This window comes from Cuculus canorus, chromosome 1, assembly GCF_017976375.1.
Source record: "Cuculus canorus isolate bCucCan1 chromosome 1, bCucCan1.pri, whole genome shotgun sequence".
Taxonomy (NCBI): Eukaryota; Metazoa; Chordata; class Aves; order Cuculiformes; family Cuculidae; genus Cuculus; species Cuculus canorus.
In genome coordinates, this window is record NC_071401.1 from 107,090,700 (window position 1) to 107,118,432 (window position 27,733).

General features: G+C 35.3%; 1 protein-coding gene across 5 annotated transcripts in view; it reads right to left on the reverse strand.

The window, feature by feature from the left end:
• Positions 1-616: 616 nt before the first annotated feature.
• Positions 617-27,733, reverse strand: part of GBE1 (1,4-alpha-glucan branching enzyme 1) — a 165,974-nt gene continuing 138,857 nt past the window's right edge. Inside the window, exons 13-18 of one of the 5 annotated variants that reach the window (XR_008448209.1) lie at positions 27,309-27,493; positions 26,056-26,186; positions 13,128-13,245; positions 11,361-11,423; positions 2,501-2,616; positions 617-868 (exon numbers count right to left, since the gene is read on the reverse strand). Coding sequence is in view for 3 of the 5 variants with exons in the window: in XM_054056449.1 (XP_053912424.1) it covers positions 2,560-2,616; positions 11,361-11,423; positions 13,128-13,245; positions 26,056-26,186; positions 27,309-27,493 (554 nt within the window). In the remaining 2 variants the exon portion in view is untranslated. Of the gene's footprint in view, positions 2,617-11,360; positions 11,424-13,127; positions 13,246-26,055; positions 26,187-27,308; positions 27,494-27,733 lie in introns of all 5 variants that reach the window. The other 4 variants (XR_008448211.1, XM_054056455.1, XM_054056449.1 and 1 more) reach the window with 4 other exon arrangements.

Sequence of the window (27,733 nt, forward strand, 5' to 3'; positions counted from 1 at the left end):
CATAAACTGCTTAATTTACTTCTATGATAGAGCAAAACTATCACATTTGACTGAAGGTTGCTGATTTGAGGTGCATTCAAGCAAAAATGCTCTGGAGCTCAGATGTTCCTTGGAACTTGTCTTCAACCAGTTGTGGTGACAGATAACTACAAGCGTCAGTGCATAACAGTAAGGAGGGACCTTGGCTGAAGTCTTGCAATCTGAATGCAATGCTAGACAGAAGCTGAAATGGCAGTAGTTGAACCCCTCTTCATAATCCATCAGAATACAAAGAGCAGGAGGAAAAAAATTATCGTTCCATGGGTATTGCAAGGGAAAATTTTCCATCCTTACAGGACATACAGAAGCATACTCACCATTAGAATGTACAGGTGGACTCCAAATAACTTTAACTATTATACTTCCTGTATTTCCGTTTTCATCTTGCAAACCTTGTAATCTAGTTTTATTAACCTACACCACATAACAGAAAAATGTATGTAGGACAAATATTCTACCATTCTTATTGGACTGTTTCTGACTCAATTTTAATATAGACAAAGATATAATCACCTCCTCCAGTGTTAAGACCACCGCACACTCCTTTTGCAGTACAAACAAGGAAACCATTTATGCATATGTTTTAACCTTCTCAATGTTTATTTTGCATGTAATTTTACACAGTTTATACTTCACATCATACATTGAGTCCTTCTCTTAAAAAAAAAAAAAAAGGTTTGACATAGACATTTGCCTCGCATTACATTTGAAACCTGGAACTGGTGCCAGTGAAAAAAAACAAACCACCCTATAAAACATATTAGATCAATACAATGTAAATATAACATGTATTAGAAGTTGTTCTTTATTTCACTACAAGGAAAACAATCTGGAAAAAAAAAAAAAAAGATAATCAGTTCCAGTTGCTAAAACAGTTCATTGTATTTTCTTAGAAGTCTCAGTGGAACAGGAATGCTTTTATGAGCCCACTACCAAACAATGATCAAACTAGTGTAGAGGAAAATGAAGCATGATACTAAACAGTATAATGGTAATCAACATAAAATTCTCCATCACATAAAAATATAGCAGATAGATGTTATATGGGATATTCATAAAGTTTTTTCTGTGTGAACTTTACCAAAAGATTGTTTCCCATCATGCTGCATTATTCCATCATATCCTGTATTTTACTTCAGAAGTAAGCCACAAGTATGCATTCCAAGAACTGTGAATAAATTTTCAGTGTTGGCACAACTACTTAGTAATTTACACAACAGTTCACAAAGGAAACTGGGTAAAATTATAACTTGGAAATGGTCACGGACACCTTCCTCTTTGGGCACTTTAAAAGTTAGAAAAATCAAATTTGTACAAAAGACATTAATTTCTGAACCAATTCAAATATGCTTTTAAATAAATGGAACAAAATAAAGCCTGTCTTGTTACTTTGGTATTAATTTTCCAGAATACTCTGCAATACATTTTCAAATATACAAAATCTTACTCTTTACAAAAAGTTGTAGCTCATGATAGAACTCACTTGAATAATCTTAGCAGCACTCCAGCAATTAACTACCTTGATTTTTATCGAAAACACACCTTAGTTTGATCACTGTACTTTGAGACTGCTTCTTCATGAGAAGCAATGTTTCAAAAGTTATAAAAGTGCAAGAAGAATATCATGTTCCAAGCTGAAAGGCAGTTTCTGGAAATAGTAAAATCAGTATTGCAAGGTCCTGACATTAATAAAATAAATGCAATGGGAAGAACTACATTTTAAGTACCTCTTCCAGTGTGGCAACACTGCATTAGTCATCTAAATAAAATATTTGTGCCATGGCTTCTTGCCATGTAGCAAGTGAGATGCACTCACTAAGAGATCTGATTGGGAGCAAGTAAGCAACACAAACAATAACATCATCAGGTCACCAGTCAATTGGCCTGCTCATTTTGCTGTTCAGTATTTTTGTGCAATTTTAATTGAATAAAAAATGGCAAAGTACAATGCTGTCAGATGACCTTCTCAATCATTTAGATAAACATTTCTAATTGCTTAAATGACATCACTGAAAAAGGGGAGCCTCAAATTAGGTCCCACAAACTGTTAAGGCTGCCTTTTAGCCAAAAACTTCTGTACCATTTAAGCAAACTACTTACTTTTAGTCAGAAGCATTTATAATGAATATTCAAATTCACTATCAAAAAAAAAAAGAGGATTACCAGAAATTACAAACTTCAGAGCAGGATCACTCTTGTTATTCCTGATAAAATTCTGTAAACAACAATTTAATTGAGAATACCTGCTGCTTTGCAATATCTTAAGTGTAATTTGTTTACTACTACAACTACAAAACCAAAGTTTTCCTTTCTGCCTCTTTTGTTAAGATTCCTCAAAAGAGGTTCTAGCAAGTCAAGAGATCTGCAATTAATGTGAATATTAATCTAACATTTTAAACACAATAATACTATACTCCGTTTCAAAAAGCTTCCTTAGAGCAAGTTTTGTTATACTTAGTACCAGTACAGCGTAACAGCACTTCTTCCATGACTTGCTTCTTCAGTAACAGTTAGTGAATTTCATTTTGGGATATCTGTATTCTGAAGCACAATAGCCACTCTGCTTGGAATGTACACCTAGTAAAAATATGACAAGAACAAGAACAGCTGAAAAAATTATCAGCCTCACAGGCCAGAATTTCTAAATAATGGTATGTAAAAAACCACACATGAAATATTTTAAATGTAAAAAAATGGTCATTCGTGCAAAGTTGTGGTTCATATTAATAATATTTTAAAAATTATTATCAATTGCTTAGTCCCCAATACTTCAATTACACAAGATAACCTAAAAGTTTAAAAGCGACTTCATTGTAATCTCCTTCAAAAAAAAACCACAAAAAACCTTGATATGTTTTAAAGTGGTTACCAGTAGAGGGCCTCAAATAACTTAAAATTACTTGGTTCAAAAACCTGAGGACACCTAGGTCAATAGACCATACAATGATAAATGACAACATTTCAAAACAGCATTTGAACACTCTTCTGCTGTGAATTAAAGTTGCCCCAAGGTCTATGATGTCATTTCATACAGGTAAATAATAGCAATACGACACAGTAATGTATTCTTCTCATTCTTGGGATCTATGGATTTGCAGTGTCTAAGCAATAAAACTCACTCTCAAAACCAGACAGAGTCAAAATCATTAAACTACTGCATTTTGCTTATAATTTTCTCCTGATTACCACAAAAAAACCCCAAAACCCAAACATACATAATAAAAACACTCCTGACAGATCACAAAAGAACTTGCAGGAATACATTTTACATGACATTCCATCCAAGCAGAGAAGAGTCACAATCTGAAAACAACACATATATATTACCTACCATTTACCTTGATATATGGTACTCCATCAATTGTCAAGTGTATGAACATGTTTGCTGGTCAAGCCAATAAAAATGCAATTATAAAAGGTAACACAAGATTGAATATTATCAGCTTCGTTCTGACATCCTCCTCTTTGGCCTATTCTCCATCCCTGTGGAATGTCTAAAATTCTGTAATTTCAACTACATTATCTGCAAACTAGAGCCTGATGGCATGAAAAGCTTTCATAGTTTTCAAACAGAATAAAGCAATAAAGCAAAAAGCTTTAGGAAAAGGAGGAAAAGGAAAAGAACAGTTGATCTTCATTGAATCAGACAGAGCTATGTCCGATGCTTCTTAAAAGGCAGCAAACATAATGATTTCCCCTACAGTTTTGGTGATAAATAGCTTCTACAAACCTGTGCAGGAGAGGAAATACTTAATGAAGTCAACCAGCTCAGAATGTTTAGATAGAGATTTTTAAATTGTGTATTGATAAATTCAGTGCTCTGTGTTTGCATGATGAAGTAAGAAGGGAGAAGGAATAAACAGAAATATTTTTTTCTAAGAAAGAATGTGTAAAAAGTTGCTTCAGTTAAGGGAACAAAAAGTAACGTTAATACAGGTCACAGCAATTCTCAGCTATATTCTGCTCGATAATATGTCAGATCCTAGGAAGAGTAAATTAGCCTAGGTCCTCTAAAGTCAATTTACATAAGTGAGAACTTGAGAGCAGTATGGAAGAATACACAAATGATTATATTTAGACTGACAAGAGAGATATTTTTTGCTTGCCATGAATAGATGCAACTGCCACCTTATTACTTTAGTCACACGCGTTTTTTTCCTTACCTAGGCAAATTAAACATGCATTTTAGTGCATCTTTTCTTGCCGGGCTTCTTGCTAAATCACCGACTAGCCACATATACCATTACCTCCTAATCTTATCAACTTATTCCAGTGGTCTGTGTAACCACCTCTAAGGCTTAAACAAAATGTGAAGAAGCAACAAAAAATCAGGGCATGAACAATGAATAAGTATTAATTATTGAATAAAGTATTAGCAATTATTAAATATGAATATTAATTATTCATTCCATGGCTCTACAATTTTTTTTAAAGGAAAAATATTACACAAGTATTAGATGATCCTTGTTACAAATGTATGGGCATTATTCCTTCCCCCTGTACCTAACAGTATTTCCAGAAATGCTACACTAAACATGCTCTGGCTTTATTATTTGTTTAATAAAGAAACGCAACACTTGCATGAGGAAGAGAGGAGGAAAAATGTGACCAGTGTAATTTGAAAGATGACTTGTCTTTCCTGAGGTAAAGTGAAAACTGGAACATTTTCTGCCCAGGATCCCAGCAGGGTTTTTGGCCTTCTCAACCCAGATTTGTCATATCCTCTCCAGCCTCTGACACTCCAAATTCAAGAACCTCCTCAGCCCTTCTACTCCAGTATTATTCCTTTTCTCTCAGCAGCTCTCATCTGAACTACTATTCTTCTGGTAACATATTTCTATTAATTTAAACTTATTTTCTCTATACTTTTCCTGAGTGTACCGAGTAGATTGTGTTCTCACTATATGATACAATTTGCCACCAAGTAGTACAATTAAAGAAAAGTCAGGGATCCATTACTGACAGGATAAGTTGAAATGCAACCATCTTACTGTATATTTGAATCAAAAAAAATTCAAATATATAATAATATTTATAATCCTTAGCTAAAAGCTAATGAATTAGCACCATAGGCATATTTTAATTGATGTCTCTATCTGATTTAGATTGACTCTGCTTGTATGCAATATTTTATTCTGTTGAGCTGATTCATATTGAAATACAAACATGCAATACCTGGTACTATAGAAATAAATGTGCAATAGCATACGATAAAAGGCTCATATCCCCAGATACTGAACCGGCCATGTATTGGATTACTCATTTCTGTCTTTCTTAAATAATGAAAAAAAAAAATGGCAGTTACAGTTCTTTTTTAATTTCCTATGTAAAGTACCATGGATAATTTTTTTTTCCCTCTACTTTTTCTGTCTTTTAAGTTATTTAGGTCCAAATTATAATGAAGAATTTTAAAGAGAATTCCAACAAACTGAAATGCATTAATGAAGACATCTGTCCTGACACATTATGACACGTGTTTGTGACAAACTCCATTCCATTTAACTTAGTATCCACTATAGCCCCAATCTTTTTCAGTCAGGCTGTGACTCAGCAAGTTGATTTTGCATCTTTATCGATGCACAGGATTCCTGTGCAGAATTTTTCTTCAGTAATTTTTATGAAGTTTCTGTTAGCTAAATCCTCAAATTTATTGAGATGTGTCTGGATTGGACCACTAACATTCAATTTATCAACCACTCACCCTAATGCAGTGTCATCTACAAATACGCTGAGGGTATGTTCTTGTCTCCTCATTCCAGTCACAACTGAAGACTCCAAAACAGTATCAGCCCTGGCAGCACTCCCTAGGACATTCTCCTTGATACTAGTTGACAGCTGGACACTGAGCCTCTGATTTCTAGTTTTTAACCCATGTTACACTCTTCTTATCCAGCCGTATTTCCTCATCTCCTACTTAAGAAAACTGTGGGAGACAAAGTTGAAAGTCTTACTGCATTGACTGTATTACAGCAACCACATGCACACAGCTAGAGTTCACCACAGAAAGCAGTCAGGATGATCATACATCTTCTGTCTCTGATAAATCTGGGTTAGCTTTCTGACTGACCCATCTCATGTACCCCATTTGATATGGATTCCAAGAGGAGATGGTCCTTGAGCTCTCAAAGGACTAAGGGATCCTTAGCCTTCCTTTTCACTTCTTCTATCGCCTTTGTTCAGTTGTCAGAAATTTGTCTGACCAGTATGGTTTTTCACAAACTATAGTCAGCAGCTCTGCAGTCACATCACTGAAATATTTCCAAAGCTCTGGATGCACATCTCTTATCTAGCATCTCTAAGATATCCCTAACCCACTGGTCTGCTACTTTCTTTTCAACAGTGTACTGGCACTGGCACAAAAGAGTCGGAGGGCAGACTTCACCCTTGGGTTCTGAAGTAAAAGGCATTGAATACTCTTGAACTCTCCATAGTGCCCATCACAGATCCGACTCCTCCCATTTTCAGGGAACACGCTTTTTTTTCTTAATCTTCTTTTGCTACTAGTAGAATCCCCTTCTTGCCACTCTTCATATCTCTAGCAAGTCTATATACATAGTACATGGCCTGATATATATATTTATCTATAGATAGATAAGTATAGTAAAAGTATATAGAGCCGTCCTGATTAAAATAGTCATAGGAAACTAGGTATTCATCAGTAAAAGACATTATCAGAGACATGTCATTTTTTATGCTCTTCTGTACTCTAGAACAGTCTCAGAAGTTTATTCTTGTCTTCCCTCTTCCCTTTCATACACTATTGCTGAATTATATACTTCCAATTACCAGCTTCAGTTCTATTGATCTCTGTTCTTCTAACCTGCTACTTTCTGATCTCAAGTTTTATCCCATTCATGTCCCCTTCAACATTTCACAAGGCTCACTTGATGAACATGGAAAGAAGTGAAAACCTCAAGTACAGAATACTAAAGAGAATACATTCATAGCCAATCAGCATCTCGACTACCATTCAGTCAAATAATTCTCTAAACTTCTCTTCTGTTTCAAGCTTTTTGTGTTCTTCTAACATGCCCTTCGCAGCTCTTTCTTCCTAGCACCTCATCCATGTTGGAAAAGGTCTCAAGAGACCAAAACTCCTTGCTGAAAGCAGAGTCAGCTATGAGGTCAGACCAGGATAATCAGGGCTTTAGATAACTCTTTAGATATCTATATTCCTTATTAACTCAGGTCCTCTAAGGTGTCGCACAAATGCCACTATTTTAGGAAACCATGAAGACATTTAAAACCACACACAGGAAGACTCTTCAGGCCTCTTCTGCTGGGGGAGTGGAATATGGTGAAGGGAGAACATCAGACATGTCTAAGATATATTAACAGACAAGTCACCATAACTGTAAATTTTTCACAAAGTTAATGTTCAAATGTTTAGGCATCAAACTTCCACTGAGTCTCTTTCTTTTCTCAGTGGAGTATTCAGTAGGAATGAAGTGGGATAATCGCAGCTGACTTCACAGGCAGATGTGCTAACAGAGAGGATGATGGAAGATAGGAATGTTGTTTATAAGTCTCACACATACAAAACTGTTTTTTTCTTAGTACCTCTGACGTTTTTACACAGCATATCCATTTAGACTATGATGCTGTCACTCTGTCTGCAACTAGCCAAATCCCACACAGATAAAGGATTCTGGCAGTGAAATACTAAAGCCATACTACTAGAGATAAATGCATACACAGAAATAGAGGTAAATATATACAGAGATTAAAAAAACCCACATTTATTACAATCAACCTGTTTGCCACCAAAACATCTGTTGTTCTAACAAAATCGTAGTCCGTTCACATAGGCTATCTCACAGAGGGAAATAAACAACTAGTACTCCTACTACTTGCCAGAAACATAAGAAACTTTTCAGCTGTACAAATGCTTACCCTTTGAAACTTTTTTTTCCCCCTCTAAGTATGTATGTAATTTCAAGAAACCAGGTTAGAAAAGCTCAGAATAGAGGAATACCAAATACAGGAAGCACTTGTGAACAACAGCAGCTATAAGGAGAAATCTCAAACACTTTGGGAGAGGACTACAATACACAGCAATCTCCAAATGCATCTAAAACCCCTCAAGCACGAGGTTCTGCAAATGACAACTGCTACTTTCAGATCTGTCAGACTAGATTCAGTACCAGGTGCAAGCACAACTGAAATTGGCTGCAACTGCAATGAACTACTCTTCATCCCACTCAGCTCTGGAAAACACCAAGCCCCAAAGATCATTCCAAGGTCATTTTACAACAGATGGGAGAATTACTGGAACTCAGAGCTAGATCAGGCACTGCAGAAAAATATTTGATAGTGCATATTGCAGCTGGTAGATGCAGAAGGCAATGTCGTAGGAGTCTGTGCCAACATTTTCCCAAACTTTTAATTAAAATGAGGGCTTTAGACAATCTCGTGTCTCTGTATCACTACTAATTGTCAGACACTGACACTATTCTGAGAATATAATTAACCATCAAAGAATAAAATACATGATAACTTTTGCTTTCTGACTGTAACTTGTTATACTAAGCCTCAGACATTTCTGTTTTCATTTTACTGAATATTGCATATGACAAAAAAGGTATGTCTAAAATAATGTGAAATTCTGCCTTCAAATTTGTTTTTCATTTTATAGCTGTGCAGCATGAACATGCAGAAAATCATTTCTCAGACTGTCTTGCTGCATTTATGCAAAATTAATCCATATACTGTAAAGGCTGTACCTCAAAATTTCTCCTCTATTATCTTCTGCACTCTTTCTTCAGGTAAATTAAAAAAAAATTAAAAGAAGATGAAAGAAAATGACTAACAGGAAAACTTAGGAATCATTACACTTACTTGTGGTTTTAAGAAGTCAAACGATCAATATAAGCAAATGATTTTGTAAGTCAATCATCAAGAGGTAAAAACCACAAAAGAGCTTTCTGGTATTAAAGTCTTACTGATTTCTCTAGTTAAAACAGTTAAATTTTTCTAACTACAAACATTCTTTCATATAATCTGTATATCTATGCATGGCAGGGAAGAAGACAGTTAAATACCACATAAGTGCTTAAAATTCAATATATAAATCCTTATCATGAGATTTATTCAAATGAATATTTTCAAAGCTAAGGTCACTAAAAGCTTTTAGATCATTTCAGTTTATGTACGTATTTTCATTTGTCAATAGACTCAAGGAAGCAGTAAGTTGCACTTTGACATTAACTAGTATACATTAAGGTCAAGGTTAAAAATCCAACCCAGTAATAAGGATATTCTTAAAATAAACTATATAATTTCAGTTTCATTTAATATGAGAAGATTATATCAGTATTGGGGACAGGGAGAAAGGGATACATTGACATCTATTTATTTCACAGAATCACAAGGTTGGAAAGGACCCATTGGATCATCGAGTCCAACCATTCCTAATACTCCCTAAACCATGTCCCTCAGCACTTCATCCACCCGTTCCTTAAACACCTCCAGGGAAGGCGACTCGACCACCTCCCTGGGCAGCCTCTGCCAGTGCCCAATGACTCTTACTGTGAAGAATTTTTTTCTGATATCCAACCTGAACCTCCCCTGACGGAGCTTCAGGCCATTCCCCCTTGTCCTGTCCCCTGTCACTTGGGAGAAGAGGCCAGCTCCCTCCTCTCCACCTCCTTTCAGGTAGTTGTAGAGAGTAATAAGGTCTCCCCTCAGCCTCCTCTTCTCCAGGCTTGGAAAGAACTACAGAAAAAGTAGATCTACAAAACCTGAAATACGTTAAACAATTATACTTCTCAATGAACTGCATACTACTTCACCAATTACACAACATACTCTGCAATATTCTATTTAGCTTGCTTATTACTCAGTTCTGTTGGTGCATGACGTATCAAAGAATAAAACCTAACATTTTTACATAAATCCCAGCTTCTGGTGTGGTAAAAATACTAAAATTAGTACAACACACATCAATATCTAGGTCTATTTTACAGTAAAATTTAGTGAAGTCAGATACTTCAGAAAAGACTGACAAAACATTTTCAATGATAAGTGTTATTAAAAATGATTCTTTTTCTTCTCTTTTCCCAGCCCCTAATCCAAGGTCCACATGCAACTACAACAACCAAGAAAGGTATCAACAAATGACTTCATATATAAAGGGACACTAGGTTCTGACAGGAGTTAAGTGTCTGTGCAGCACTTAATTTACATCTTGCAAAGAGATAAGACATAAGCAAAACTGAGAAACTCTGCAAAAGCACACAACTCTTATAAAAAACAACTTTAAAAGACTATTAGGAGAATAGCACAATGGAGACATGAAAAGAAATAAAATGGTGGCAAAAAAAATCAATTTTTACTATGACAAAGTGATTAACAGCTTGTTATTGGAAAGTTTGATTAGGTGGAAAGTTATGTACATTTCATATATTTAACAATCCAGAACATAGCAAGCAGTGAAATGGAAAAAAAAAATTATAATCATTATTTAAATCAGTCATATTACAAAGAACATTTTTTTGTGCATTTTTCAAATGGAGTTTTCAAGGTGTGTCTGATGGCTTTGAAATCTGACTCTCTACAGCATAACTAAACAAATCTGAATGACCATCAGCAAAATTTTATAATGTAGCCTCTAGCAGTGCTTACAAAGCTTACTCTTCATCCAGGGTTCTTCGCTCCAGGAATTTCATATCTCCTTCTCATTTTGCTATGTCACTTAGAATATTTCTTTTATTAGGTGATGTTTCCAGAATGAATCATGTCACAGTTAATCTATTTTTTGTAACAAATTTGTGAGCTATTTAAGCTTGACTTGAGCAGCAGAATTATTGCACGTGATTTCATTTTGTCATAGCTCTCTGGGCATGCTTTGCTGATGTTGTTTACTTATACTCCTTAAGGAAGGTGCACCCACTATCAAAACCCCTATTTCTTTGAAGCCTGTTGCAGAGGAGGAACTAAAGTTTTTGAAACAAGAAACTGAAGTCTCACATGCTATATAAAGAGAATAAAATAAAGAGCAGGAAAAGAGTCTTTATGAGTTTACTGATGTAGCATCATATGTTTTTTAGAAAAGAAATTTGAGAAGACTTCTACTTGGATTTAGAAACTTTGACTGAGACTAAAGCAACTCTCAAGGATAACTACCCAAGAACTGGGAAGTAAATTGCTATTTAAAGAAAACACAAAAACATTGCTGTTTTATTGTAAAAGAGCAGCTGGAGGTATTTACTGTAAATTTTGTCCCTTCCTACTTGGAGTTCTACCTTGCAGAATTTAGCCAGCTTTTCCAGATTTTTGTCCCTCAATTACTTTTATTTGGTGTTCTTTTACTAGCATTTTACCTTTATGTGGTGATTGTGGCATCTTCTGGGGTGTTGGCTGAAGGTGGTCTGTGAATTGGACTGCTGAAGGACATAAAAGAGAGTTAATGTGACCTACACTGCTGGGTTTCTTTCTGACCCAGAAGAGCCACTGCCATGCCACAGTTTATGCTTCAAAAGTGCATTTGCTGCTTTGCTTGTCACATGCTTTATCTTCCACATGCTTCTAGCAAACTGCATCTTCACGTTTTGTTGCATTTTTTTCAGTCTTGAATGACTTACATTCACCATTTAGGAGTCCAAATGTGACATATGCATTCCAAATTACAGTTAATTGGCTTGCAAAAGTTAGGTTAGTATAGAACATTAAGATGCTCTCCAATCACCAAAGCAAAGTATTTGAACTGGACACATGAAGCAAGACTTCTGAAAGCACTGATTTGCTACATAACCTCCAGGAATGGAATCTTCGAGCCTTAATTCCTATGTGTGCAAACAAGCATCGATACTCACCTGCACTATGAGGGCATTGTCACACACAGATACTTTTAGAGAAATGTTCCCAAAATCCATTACACCAAGCACGACAAAGCACAAGAATTCTCTCATGTAATGAAACTATTTTAAAGCAAGCAAATGAAAGAAATGCCAGTTCCCTGAGTACAATGAAGTAGTGAGTGTGAGTGAGAGATAGATTAAAAGTGACAATATTTCTCAGAGGCTTAGATCGCATGAGAGATGTTAAGATGTGATGCCAGAAACTGATGTCTCCATCTGTCATGAAAGAGGAGCGACCCACACAAATCAGTGCAGATACTAAATTTTTGTGAACAGTTGAGATCACAAGTGTATATATGTTATGTACCCATGCATAGAGATACACACCCTTTCACTCACGTATATATTCTAGACATGAAAATCTAGGCAGCACTATAAGCATTCTTAGAACTTTTTCAGTGAACTCTGTCTTAAATCATGGCCTTTTTGAATCTTATTCAGTTTTGGTTGTGAAGAGGTCCATAGATACACATATGTGAATACATGTATAACAGATGGGAAATATGTGTATATATGCATACATATGCATATATAAGGAATGGAAAATGACATTTTAAATTGTTAATTCTGGTAAGTGATTATGATTTCAAGATTAAAGTTTTTGTTAGTCACGATCTCAGCTAACAGAAATTGTATGGAAGGATACACCTCCCACTTAATCCAAAGTAATTTGTGGTAAAGTCTTTATCCGTTATTCATATCACTTTAGGAACTTGAAATTCTTGATGTAAGCAGAGAGGGTCTGTTCTGCTTTGCAAAGTTTTTCTGTAAGCTGAGTTGGAAATGGATAATTCGCTCTAATTCATGTTTTTGGAGTTAAGCAAATGATTTTGAGAAAGCAACGCAAGAAACAGTTTCTACAGAGCTTTTAATAACAAAGCAAGCATGAAGATAGGAGTTTCTCAGACATGAAAATGAAGAAACTTATATCCAAAAAGACAATTCAAAAGCACATTAGGAAGTTTTCATGCGTGTTGGCAAGGAAAGTGTGCTGGACAATGCAAGAGTACATGCAAATTTAAATGTAATGTCAAAAGAAAAAAAAAAAGTTAGCACTATAGGTCATAATCAAATCACAACATTGTCAACTCTGCTGTAACCATACAAAGGGTGACTTCAGAAAATGTATTTACCCCCACCCAAATACTCCGGAAATAGATGCCATATTTGTCAAAAGAATTTTTAAAAGTTACTTAGATGAAAGTAGATTAAAAAAAGAATCTTATTTACCATAAGTGAATTAGGTCGATAATTGTGAGGATATTCTTCAGAGAAGTACTCTGTACTGTGGTCCAGCCTTTCATGCCCTCCGTATTCTGCAGCATCAGAATCCAGAAGGATTTTATACCTACAAAGCATTGTTAAGGAACCATTCCAAACTACTGTTAAGTGGCAAATAAATGAAAGCAGAAAACATGAAAGAACTACTGCAACATAATTCATGCTAATGTACACAATGTAAAGAAACAAACAAAAAAGAAATAAGAAAAAATACAGTAAGAAAACATATAGAATATAGAAGCTGTATGACATTTTGTTGTGAAAATTTCATCTTAGAACAGTGACTTCAAGTAGATAAAGTACCTTCTAGTCTCTTCCGGAATCTTCCATGGATGATAAGTTTACAGTATTAGAGTAGATACGGATAGCGCTTGAAGTGATGGACTATATTAAAAATGCAGCACTGAACAAGTGAACCTGAATTGCATCTAAGCAGTTACATAATTGTGACCAGTGTTTAGCAATATTTTGCAGTCTGTCAGAATCTGATCAAGTATTAACGAGAAAAGCATATATTTACAAAGAAACCCCTCCCCTTCAACTTCTTTGAGAGCTTTTCTCAAAAAAGTTTCAACTATTACAGCAGAGGAACAAAAGAAAGCTTACTTTTAATAGCTCTTTTAAGAGAAAAACAATTTGACTGCATTTGTTAAAACAGGGTGAGTTACTTCAAGTGTAACAATGAGCTGGAATACCTGTACAGATACATAAAGGATTTAAATGGATTTAGTAAAAAATAAAACATAAAATAAAAAGTTTTTTAAAAGGTAAAGAAAACAAAAACTCTGAAAATGTAAGGAAATACATGGGGAAATTAAGAGCTAACACATATTCAGAAGTAAATTTCTTGTTATTATCATCAACAAATGAAATGTTTTAATTTTATGACTATTTCAGTACCTTTGAACCCACCTTCTTACTTTTAAGCCATGGTAGAACCTTATTTTGCTGGAGTTCGCATTTAATAGGATTGTGGTAGAGTGAAGCAACACTCTTTCAGTCAGTGGCTCCTAAAGTGCTCTTGGCCTTCTGTGCTTGCTCAACCTTTTGAAAACAGACCTCCTAAAAAATCTACATATTTTGATATTAACAAAACTTTTTATTTAACTCTTTATACTATTCTCTTTCCATCAAATGAATTTAGGAAGTTTCCCAGCTACCACAGTCTTACCAATTTAAATCTCTGGCAACACAAAAGACTGTTTGAAGCATAACAGCAAATGAAGTCTAAATTAAAGTAACAGTAATTTTACACTGAAATTATAGAATCATAGAATGATTTGGATATTTCAGTTTAGAAGGTTGCACAGGTTTTGGTGACAGAAGAAAGAACAAAAATATATGCACACAAGATAAAAACCAAAACTGTCAGTTATCTATCACATTAATATTAAGTAATCTCTTCCCCACAGGTATCTGCAGCAAAATGAAAGGTTCAGAACTGCCAAGAACATTACATCCTCTGCAAAATCTTTGGGTTTGTTACCTTCTTTCTTTAAAAAAGTTAGAAAAATATACTTTGCCAGTCTTAGTCCTCAATACCTTATATACACACAGACCCCCTTTGAATCACATTCAATTACCATTCCTTTGTTGTCACGTAAAACATACAAAAATACAAACTACAACTTCAAATTACTCTCTCTCGTGCGCTTTCAAACCCAACACCAGTAATGGCTGCTACTATTCCAGCGAACATTTTATGATCATGGGAGTGAAACGTCTCCATTAAGCGTTTCATTCTTTGCTTTTGTGATCTATACTATATGTTAAATTTAATCATTCGTTGATGTGGCTGAAAGCCCTGACGTCTCTAATGATTCTGTTATTTACAGCAAATTCAACTGTTATTGGCTATGTTAATCTGAAAACAATTTATCCCATTTCCTTAATTTAGGCTATAAAAGTACACCTAGTAGCGCTCTCTAGCAACACGAAGTTAGTATCACTACCTCTCCATGCCTCGCAATGGCATAAATATTTGGCATAAATACTATCACCAAGATTCTCAGTAATGGGGTCTAAAATAATTTTAAGATGTTCATGAATTAGATATTTCTCAGGGAAAACTAATTAGTTTGGTAAACATGTCTATTTGCCCTCATCTTAAACCTCTCAGAAAAGCCACTTTTCACATCCCAGAATTTAGTGAGCGTATAGTTTTTTAAAGACTACTTTCATAAAAACATTAAACAGCTGTGCATTTTAATTAAGCACTTCTGCAGTGAGATTTTTTTTGTTTCATCAAGAGAGTGCTGGAAATACCTGTACTTTGGCTGAAAAAAAGCCTGATTCATGTTCAGATTGATGCTTTGGCTATATTTCCTAACCACTACCGTAGAGCAGAGTAGCAAAAGCGTTTGAACTCTTATATAGATAGAACTGGAAATGGAAAGGCTGTCATTATCTACCATGTTAATTACTGAATTACTATGCTTTTATGATGTTTTGAAATACATATTTTAGTGCAATTTTTAAATTTAATTTGATACATGCTTAATGACACATAAAACACCACTAAGTAAATGCAAATCATAAAATAGGATAATTTGTATTTTGTTCCTCAACTCTTACTATCGATAAAAGAATCCTAGTGCTATTTGTGGGGGTGACAGTACAGCATAATAAAAAGCTTTGCAGAAGAGCAGATAAGAAATTCTACTGACCGGTTGTAAAACAATGTAAGGCTTACTGAGTCTTTCTAAAGAAACTGCTCTTTTCTGTATTGTCTGGTTTCACTCACATAAACATCTATGACAGATCAAGTACATTCAAATAATATTAAGTGCATTGGGCCCTTTAGATTACATGTAACCGCCCAACGTGACACAGATTACCTATGTGACAGGTTACCCATATAGTTAGAAGGGTAACCAAACACATACAAAAAACCTTGTAGGTGACCCAGATGTTTTTACCTTCATACTTTTATAATCTGTTTTAAAATTAGGATTAGGAACTGCTATAGTTTTAATTTTATTTCACAATGGAGTGTTTAAGCATTCATACTTCTGATTTGTTGGTCCTCTCCAGGCATGCCCCTAGAGCATGGTTGTGTATGTAAATACTTATTTTCTTTCAACCGCATATGTAATTTAGCTCTCATTTTCTCACTGCATTTCTCAACCTACAAAAGAACATGTAATAAAGATTTCATTTTTACCCCTTGCTACCATTTCTTGGCTAAAAGCAAAAGGATATAGTTTTGGCAATACAGATGGGACAAAGATAAAAGTACAGACCAAAAAAGGTCAAAAATTGGGCTGAAGAACAAAATGGTTTTGCCCATCTCAGATGAAAATCTCCTAAGTCTTGTTTTAGCAACTAGCAAACAAGTAGCCTACATCTGGATGATCTTTAATATTGTAATAAATGGATTCTCAGACGTCAGGTTGAATAAACTGGCAAAGCTATATAGAATAACTCAAACTAGCACGTAACAGCTGAATATACAAGTCTTTCCAACTTTGCTCATTAAAAAAAACCCAACACTCTAAATCAATAATGTAGAACACTGCATGAAGTGTGGATTAGAAACCTACCATTAACGTACCAAAATTGCCTTATACTACTTTGTTTAAAAAATTAAACACAAATATAGCTTCTCTTGGTTTGTTTTTTTCAGTACTTAAGCGATTCAGAATTGGAAACTACACAAGGCAAAATATGAAGTTCTCAGATGTAGGCTTCATATTTTAACTGAAGCTTTCATAGTTGTCTATCATCATCATAAGGGCAATTGTCCTTAAATACACCAGTAAAATAATTATGATATGAAATCACATTATTTTTTCTTTATTTAGGCACATTTTTCTCTTTTTTTCAGGTACAACCAGAGGTTCAGATATATAAGATATCATGCTAATTTTCTCTAGGTGAATCTGTCTCAGATCCTCCTTGGTTTCACATTATGAACTTACTATTCTGTCTGGGTAGGGCTCTGAGTGTATCTGTTTGTTCACCACATGGTTATTTTAAGAGAAAACTAAAATACAATGAATTTAACTCAGGGTAGTTCATAGAATGAGTTAATTCACCTCTTTTTACTCAAAGCAGAAACTGTCTGAATTAGAGACACAATGTACAAAAAAGTCCAACGCAATGTGCAAAGTGCCCTTTTGTTGAGCATAAGTGACTTCTCTTGAACACTTTGACATACAAGTTGAACTAGGAGTGGGGAGCCAGACTCGGGGAACATGCTTAACTTCAGTGGTACAGCTGCCAGACAGAAAGAAAGTACATACTGAACTTTGCCCTGCTCCATGTATTCCCTGGATTCTCATGTTCAATGAGAGAGACTAGGAGAATCAGAAGGCATGTTTAGCTTAATATTTAAGACTGGCTTGGGAGTACAGTTAAGGAGCAATTCTCCTCCTCATTAACCCTTAACACGTTCTGGTTCATGATTCAGAGTCAGTTTTTGTGGGTGTGGAGGAGCTTTTTTGGGACACTGGAGGTGTCATGGATTTGAGGTTTGGTTTTGGCTTTTTTTTTTTGTTTGTTTGTTTTTTAACATTTACTCATTTTTAAGAACTTTTCTAATAGAAATAACACAACAAGCTGTGAAAAGCTGCTATTTAGGAAAGCCACTGCTAAAAAGCTGCAAGTTAACTAGAGGTGAGAGCTCACCCAGGCAAGAAGTGACCTTCATTTACCACAGGAGTTTATCCACTGAAGTTTACGGCACAGTATAATAAGTGAGTCACAAGAAAGAAAAGCAAGGATCAGATGTCACTGGATAGGATCATAGAGATGGCAGTAACAGCAACTGAAAGTGACATCTGGAAGTCAGCTACAGGGTCAGGCGAGATTGCTATGGGCTTTATCCAGTAAGGTCTTGAAAACATCCAAGATGGAGCCTGCACAACTTCTCTAGGCAGCCCATTACAATACCTGCTTGATGTCAGCACTGAAGACAAGTTTCTCTTAGGAAAGGTGTCAAGGACTGTGTTTGAAACCTAGGAACACTTCCTTTTATTTTGTCTTAGACGCTGTTTTTGAGCCATGTTTGTTAAACAAAGTGACTGAAACTAGTTCAAAAGGACCAAAACAAGATCACCCAGATTTTTCTAGAACATTCTCTGCTCAAGCACTGAAGAAGAGGTCAAGCAGTGGTCACAGAAATCTTGGGAGGGTCTTTGGAGGGGCCCCCGCACTACTGAGATGAACTGCGCATGTCCATCAGGAAATCAGCATGTGGCAGCTTATGTAACATAGAGCTCCTCCTAAAGGAATACCCAGTGGGTGTAAATGGGCGTGATCAGCTGGCATCAACTGCATAGAGAGGGAAGCCTCCTAATTTCAAATGAATATTCTCATCTTCTCCAGGATTTTGGCATCATATTTCATTGTGAATTCCCTTGGAAAGGTGAAAATATCTTTCTCCCACTAATTCTGTTTCCTCTTTTAAATCCGCCTCTCTTCTCTTTTCTCGGATCCTTCTCTCTCTCTCTCTCTCTCTCTGCATTTCCATTTCCAGAGAGGCACATTACTGCTTTATACAGTTTACATATAATTCTACATCTTTGTCTTCACCATGAATCAATAGTTATTTTACTCTAACAGACAACTGAATGTGTGCATACTGCCTTGTAATTAATAAATTAATTCAAATTAACCATATAGTGTCATTTTCACTTCACTTCCCAGAACTCCATTTAAAAAAAAAATCATGTCCCCCTCTTTACAGGGAGGCAGGGGGTGGTGGTGGTGTCAGGACATGACAAAGGCAAGTTCTCTGCTATGAGACCTGTAGCCAGGAAAGTAGTACCAAGACTGCAATAACCCCTAACCCCACTGGATAGTCCAATTCAGATTTTTAGATTGGATTTACTAGCACCATTGATCTACATTCTCTCAGCAGCAAAAGACACCTGGTAGAGAACGCTACTCATTGCCTGTTTTTCAAAAGTATGTATAAAAGCTGTTGGAAAGAAGTGTCCAGACGGAGAAGTCACCAGGATGGCAATGAGGATGACATATGACTTTCATATACAAATGCAATAGCTGGTTTGAGAAGTCAAAACCAACAGTAACTAGGCAGGGCCTAAGGAATATATTCACCTTGCAGAAAGCAAGAACAGGTAAGTGGTCCTGACAAGAATTTTCACTGCCAAAATACTACTTGTCAAATAAAATAAGATATCCTGGTAACAAGTGAACACAAGAAACAAAATGAGAAAAAGGGAAGTCTGACACACCAACAATTGTAGAACTGCGAATCATTATTCTCATGATGGTCTGAAAGAAAGGGAAAGGATATCCAAGACTGCCAATTTCTTGAAATTGCTTATGTAAAAACAAGCTATGGGCACAGGAATAATTTATGAATTATTAATATGTACACAGAACAAGAAACATAGCCACATATCAATATGGCTAGTTAATGAACTTTTCATTCACCTCGTATCCTAGAAAGAAGTCTAAAGAACGTAGAAACTAGATTTTCAAGCCAGACATAAAAAAATACAGAGAGAATAATACAGAAGGTAAAGGATAAAACATATACCATCAAGTCACATAAAGGAAAACAACAACTGGAGTCATTAAATGCACCATAAACACAGGGAAGATGAAGCGACATACAGGTGCAAGGAGGACTGTAGAGGACTTGAAATGGTTAGGCCCTCTTGTTTGTAATAATCCTTGAATTTCACTAAAACCTACACGTAACTGGCATAATTAATTTCAAGATGAAGTGTACTTCTGTTTCTCCTCTCCACTCACTCCGAATTTTGGAGAAGAATAAGGGGTCAAACTACAACTGAGAAAAAAAACATACTAGAGAGTATTTGGATTCATTTTCTAATTAAATTAAACATATCGGCCTGGTGAACTACAACTCAGGATATTTAGACAATAGTTGAAGCCATTTAGCACTCAAATCTAGGCACAGTAATGATGAATAGGGATGGTACCATTCTTTTTTGTTTCAACCAAATACGGATGCTTTTGCTTAATTAAAATGTAAATTTAGAGATATGTAAATACATATTGGTTGGCAATCGTGATCATAAAATGGTGATTCACTTTTGTGACAAAATAAAGTCTTCCTGGAGGGGAAAAAAAAAAAGTGGTAACAGATAATTTTAATGAGACTTCCAACTCTGCAGAAAAATTAACAAAAAAAATTAAAGGGAAAGGAGTTATTTCTGAAATATTTAAGGCTCTCTCCTTTTCCTTCTCCCTCCTTTGAGTCACATTCCTTTAGAACAGAGGAGAGGAGGTATTGAATTTTTATTGCCTTGGAATTAACCACTACTCCACAGAAATATCTAGTCAGCATTAAAACAAAAAAAATTAAAATGGAAACTACAAATGGTTTCCCTGTTAACATTCAAAATTTTATCTACAGTGAGAGAACTAGAGAGAGTTGACCTAGATGCTGATTATTCATCTATCTCGAAACTGAATCAAATTAGGCAGAAATAATTTGTTAGCTCAAGCTGCCTGTTTCTCATGAAAAGGCTTCCGAAAGAGCACAATTTATGAAGTAAAACTCCAACACGAGCATGGAAATGTTTTCCTTTTTCCTTAATATAATGAAACAGAAATTGAACAATAGCATATGCTGCTCGAGTAGTTACAGACTCATGGTGCTGGCAACCTGTGCCTTTTCCTACACAGACTGAAGATGCATTCCCACATTAGTATGCTATATTCCTTATTCACACCTATTAACCTTAACATATCAACTACCTTGATAGAATTTGGCATTTGACTAATCCTAAATTAAGTCCTTCATCTCCACATGCTGGATATCCCCTGAATTCTAATAGGCAGGGACAGTTACACAACTGCACTTCAAAGCAGCCTGCAAAGCAGCATCTTTGCCTTCAGCAACGGCATGGCAGTGACTCATTCAAGTGACCTTATTTGCTCATTAGAAGCTCTGGGTGCAGGTTGCAAATGTCACCGAGCTTGAATTAATTTTTTTTTTTAAAGTATACTTTTGCAGCATTGTGATAACAATATTTGCGATACCTCAGGTCTCATCTAGCTATTTAATTATGGACAACTCTGACTTAAAATGTCTTTATGCATCATAAATCCATGCCGACAATAAGTGTATAACTGGTATTCATTTACTCTAGCAGTACAATGCTTTGATATGTTACACCATGTGAAAATGGCAATACTTGTAACAAAGTAACCATTTCTTCCACATTTTTTTGGCCCTTCTTGTGCTTTAGAAGTATATGACAATATGAAATGTCCAGATTAAAATAGAGAAAACTGGTAGTGATTCATATTGCACAATAACATCTACTTTCATGCTTACATATAAAATTAAGGCATCAGTCCTTGAATGTCTCACACCAGGGCACATGATCTTACGAGAGCAAGACGAAGAATAGAGCAAGCCAGTGTCAAGGGAAATAAGTTAAGAGAGAAGACTGCAGTATCTGCCATATAACAGGGGAGCAAAAACTGACTCCAAGCTGGCTGTGACTTTTCATATACTTTTTGATCGTCTGACTGTTCAGAAAAAGGTTTTGCAAACTAAGCGTGACCAGTAGGACTGTTAAGATACTTGGTACTCTTAACTTTCAGTTGTAAAAAAAACCCAAACAAATCCTTCTTGAATTGAAGTACCAAAACAAGCCTCAATCTCCTTCATGCTCTGGAAATAATGCTATCCTTTTCTTTTGCACTGTCCCACTTTTACCAGTCTTAGAAAAAATAGAGAAATAATGTAAGTTAGCCCGTTTACTGGTAACAGTTTACAAAGTTACCAGCGCCACAGAAAATGAGTGCCTCCAAATCTGAACAGCACTGTTGTCCACACGCACACTTTCACCATTTGATCTTGCAACCAGAGGAGATTTTGAATAACACACAGAATCCTTAGGGTGAGCTGCTATAAACAGAATCACGAATATTACACATAGACTCCTCACCTGTGAGAAGCATGGCAGTTTTAGTTCCTTTCTTTCACCATATGCTGCAATACATCAAATTTGCTTTTATTTAAGTCAACAGATACAGTTTGTTACCACTACTCAGCTAAGTAAAGGAACCTTAAGGAAGTGCTATAACATGATCCTGCTTTTGAGCTTCGTAGCTTGGTTTCAGAGGAGTTTCAGTTACTGTCTGCATCTTCTCAGTTCTAATGCCGGAGTATTAGGTATGTCTAGTTTAATTCAGATGAAGTTTCCTGAAAATAAGTGATTATGATCATGAACCTGTGAAAGCATTGCATACTAACTGCTACTAAGATTTCAACAGTGCTTTAGTACACTTGGACAGCAGTTCCCCAACTAGACAGCTTTCCTTGGGTTAGAAGCAAACTTTTACACAGAGGTACAGGATAACTGAGATCATCTGTCTTCATTAGCAATGAAAAGGTACTATGAGTGCAATTGGTAGATACAGCACTGCTTAGCTTTCTCCTTGACAGAACAGAAATTAGAAGTTTAGGGATGTTCAAGATGTTTACAGACATCTTATTGTCGAAGAACTTTGCTAGCATCAGGACTAAAAAGAAGTGAGAATTTTATAGTGTAGGAACCAGGGCACATTTTCTTACTTGATGTGTACAGTCAAAAGCACTTTCTTTAGAATATAAGTCCCAACAGTTCATCCCACGTGATGGCCTTGGACAAGAATACAATGGCCTTTTTAATATGAGTAATAAATAAACTTTGCACAGAAAAAGAGATCTTAATTAACATAAATGGGACTTTTATTTGAAAGACCAAAGAGAAAAGCAAAAAAAATATAAAGATTCTTCTGAGCCAAATCAAAAGGTTTTGACCTAAGTTAAATTTGCTTTTTTTTTTTCTTTTCACTCCTTTGTTGTTTTCTCCTCTTCATGCACAACAGTTTAAGAAAAAAAATGATGATTTTTATTTCAACAATGAACAGAAGCCACTGCATCTTCCTATATTTTGTTTCAGGGAAGTCTGATGAAGATACATTCAATCTGCTTTTAACCTAAAACTACAGATTTTAGGCAGTGAAACTATTTGTTCAAATAAACACACACAGTTCCAGAAGAGTGTCTTTCTTAAGATACTTTTTTCAACTGAGAGGAGTACTTTTTTAACAGGAGAAAAACTGCTGTGTTCACTGTCAGGGACAATCACATAAAGCACCATAGTTTTTGAAATCCGAAGATCATTTCAGGCCAGCTTTGTGAAACAGATCTTGCACAATTTCTTGCGATATGCCTGCTTAAGTACATGTATTATTCAGAATGATCTGCACCTTCAGAATCAGAGATACTGTAAGGAAGAGAAGGTTCCTACCTTTAAACATAAAAATTCAAGGTTAAATCAGGCTGAGAGCCAGTTGGCAGCAGTTCCCATCCCAGGGGATTTTCAGGAATTTCCCCTTGTTGATGCATTGAGCTGCCAATGAATAAACTGAACAGGTGAAGGTTGTTGAAAAAGTGATTTATGGGATGATTCTACATTTGTGATTCCTAAGCGGCAACACTAAATTAAGTGAACTACTTCCTCCCAGAATTACAAACAGTACAATACTGTAAAATAGGATAGCCGCTTCCTTAACCAAATGAACAAAGCTCTCAGCAGTGGTGATAGTGCACTATGTTCCACAGAGAAGCAAGAGCAGTGGCAGCATTAGGGTCCTCTGTTCCTGCCAAAGGTAGCAGAGGACCTCACACACTGAGGACAGAGAATTCACCGTTTGCTTAGGGCAGAAGATATTATTCAGACAACGCACCTTCACAAAAGAAAATACACTGTTGGTAACTAGCAGGTCCATTAGCAATAAACACTTCAGAGCAGTGGACAAAAGCTAATATGGATCTTTATGCTTTAACAAAGACCTTTTAAATTTAAATTGTCTATAATACGTGATGTAAATAAAATAATGCACACTCTCACACACTTAAAAGACAAGGATGTGTCTATGCTAACATATCAGAAAATACTATATAAACTGTAAATATGAAATATCTGTAAGCCTTGTTTATATCATACTTGTTTGAACACACTTGAGCTGTTTTTAAGTTTCAGTATGATTTTCAATGAACCAAAATAAACCTAAGTGATATTAAAAAACCCTTTATAATCTACTACTAAGTGAAAAGCAAACATATCCCAACATTTTTCAATTAGCAATGACTGTGTTTATGGCCAAGACGCAACAGAAAGCTACCTTAATGGTCAGAGTGAACTAATAATAGACCAACTTACTGAAATCCAATCCAGTGAAAAGCAGATTTTGTAAACTGTTTCTGAGGAGCTACTATAAAGCAGCCTCAGTTGAAACAGGAGCAACATGTTCAGGATTCAATACAAACTATAAATGCCTAATTTATGAGGAGGAAGAATGTTCTGGTGCTCTAAAATAGATATGTGAAATGTTTTTGAAATGACTGAAAAATTTAGAGCACTGATAAAACCAAAAGCTTGCTTACATTAAATTTTTAGTCAACAGACTGGTCATAAAAATATTTCTATAAACATAAAGAAAGCCCAAGTAGTTTCAAAAGTGCCTAAACACAGCTTAGTCCCATTTTAGCTTTAAGTGCCAAGGAGCAGAACTTTTGTATGATGTGTGCAAGGCATTTACACAGCCAGAAAAACAACGCTTAGTTATTTAATTCATTTACCACAAACCAGAAAATGAAAACATTAGGAAAACAGCCTCGCATAATCATAATTAAATACAAGCCTGATGAAGACAAGTTATGAAAAAGAGAGAAAAATAAGCGATACAGAACTTAAGTGATATTTTTTGAAATATTAAGCATTTCTAATAATTAAACTTTTAACATCCCTGAAAAAGAAAGGAAGAAAGTAAACAAAAAACATGGCTTGGATTTAATTATATGAAAGTGAAAAAAAGGGGTGCTAATTCTGTTCCATGTTATAGTCCTTAACATTTCCATCTGCAGAACTCAAAGCATTTCATACAAAGGAAATGAAGTGCAATAGCATCAACTTCAATGATGCTATGCCTGAAGCCTATGACAGTCAAGTACCAGTATATCTCACAAAAACAGATTAAAACTTTACCACTCTAATTTAAAACTCTGTTCTACAACAATTTCCAGTAGCAAAATAGTGGTAGCAGAAGAAGGTGGGTTTGACCTGATATTTCTAAACCAGAATCCTGCCAAGGCCAGAGCCCCTGAAGTTCAGGTCAGTGGTGCCCAGGAATTACAGTAATAAGGTGCTACACTGAACTAAAGCAGCTGAAAGATGGCAGTAGTTTACTGTAGTTGCTGACAAAAACAAAGAGAATAGGCAAAAGTTTGGAAGTGCAGTGCTTTTAGCAGATACAGCAAGATTCACTAGACAGTTTGTCAAAGCACTTAAAACACACTGAATTTGGGCAAACTAGACTTCTCTGGCCAGTTAGCATTAATTCTTTGAACCTCTCTCAACAGTAAGAATTTGGACACAAACAAATCCAGTCAATTACTCAAGTGTAATCCCTCACCACTTCTCAGTTGAGCTAAGAGCACATTTTCAGTCCACCCAATACGAAAACAGAAATTGTACAGCCTTCCTGCTGAAGTTGCAAGCTAATGTATTTTCCTGTGTGACTTTGTGCAAAGCCTCATCTTACTGTGGTCACTTTCTGTGGCTTATTTAACACGTAGGAGTTACTTGTTTTTTCATGCCTCAACATAATCCCCCAAAACAAGGCATCACATGGAAACTTTAACACGTAGACTTTAAATTGGTCTTTTTACTTTTGTGTTCTACAAAATAGTCTGTTATGAAGGCAAATCTCCAAATTATTTGTTTGCTGTACACTAAAAATCAAAGCAAGATTATACTGACAACAAATAAGTGGTTATTTAGTTTTTAGTCACAGTTTGCATTCAAAATAAATAAAATTAGTTTTCAACTTCTAAAGCTTTTCTATTCAACTAAAAGAGCAAAGAAAAGGATATTTTCCTGGAGTTTCGATACCCACTCTGTAGTCCACATAACTTTGGTACGGATGGAAGTTGAAAACAAAAAGGAGACCTGCTCTCTCAAATGCTATGACCTTATTGGATTCATGTTTTTCACTCACATAGCCCTAGGAAAGAAAATAAATAAAAATCCAATACTATAAAATATTTCATTTCTAACTAAATTCGAAACAAAATAAAGGAAAAAAAAAAAGCCCACTGCTTCAATATCTCATTTCAAACAATCAACAGTCAAAGATTCAAGTAGCAAAGATAAGGGCTTTAAGATGCAAACTGATTTTGTTTACCCATATAATGACATAAAAATTTTTTGATTGCTAAACTGTTGCTTACTTTTCATAAGGTAATGTAAAATTAATGAGGTAGAAATGTGTTAGATATAGAGCACTTGAAAAATTCTTGCTCAAAGAGTGGTAACATAACATGGTCTCTTTTTCACACTTTCCTTTAGCAAAAAAAAAGATTCGATTTATAAAATCAAATCTTCAATCTACTTGTTATGGATCATCATCACAACTACTGTTAGTAGTTTAGAAAATGAAGCACTGGATTCTTGTTTGGTTGGGTTTCTTTAAATCTGTGTAAGAAACAGCTTTGTTAAACTACATCCAACTGCTACACACACCACCTTTGTTCTGTTAGCTACAGCCATTAATAAATAATTAGACAATCAATTAAAAAAAAAAATCTTTAAAGTGGATTATAACTAGTATCAAATAGTAAACCACTGAGAAATTAAAATAATGAAGGTGCTTTGATAAAAAGCCCAGTGCAATTTTTATGTAAAAAGGACAAATAAAAAAGGGACAGGTTGAAGATCAGGAAAGTATAACTTACACTACACCAAAAGTATTTTCTCAATGTCAGAGTACTTATGTATATAAAGTAAATTGTTAGAACAATTTAAACTTACCCAAAGCAATCCTTGCATTGGATTGCAGACAATTTTGTACTCTGCTTTATCCAATCTACAGTTACTAAATAAAAGTAGCAAAAATAATAGGAAAAGAGCTTGGTGCAAAGCTAAAAGGAGACTGTTTCAGATTTCTATTATCTGTGGAAGATATTTCAGTGAAATGTTTTGACAACTTCAAATATATGGTGGGGTATTACGCAGTGCATAATAAAGTGCTGTTTAAAATTTCTGCTTGTAAATTTGGTATTGTTGTTATTCTGAACACGTACCCAACCGGTGACTAAAAACTTATCATTTAGTGTATACAGCTTACCGGTGGAGATGCAAGCCAGCCAAATTTTTCCTCCCATTTATTCATGTCTCTATCAAACGCATTTAGGAATCTATAGCGAAGAAGATGATCCTCAGTAAGATTAAATTGTCTTCTGGCATAGTGGTAGCTCTCATTATTCCCTTTTCTGGGGAAGTCAAGCCATTCTGGATGTCCAAATTCGTTACCTGTATTTAAAAATATGAAGGATCTGTTAAATTATGTGCTAAAATTGCACTAAAACTGCACAAGTAAAATACATCAAAGTATATTTCCTTTCTACACGTTTTAAATTCCAAAGAATAATTCTCTATATGTAAATTGGTCATTTTATTATTAAAATGCCTCTCAGAACTTTCATGCTTTGTAACAGGTTGGTTTGGCCAATAAAACTATCAGAGCAAAATATCTACTAACTCCAGGGGAAG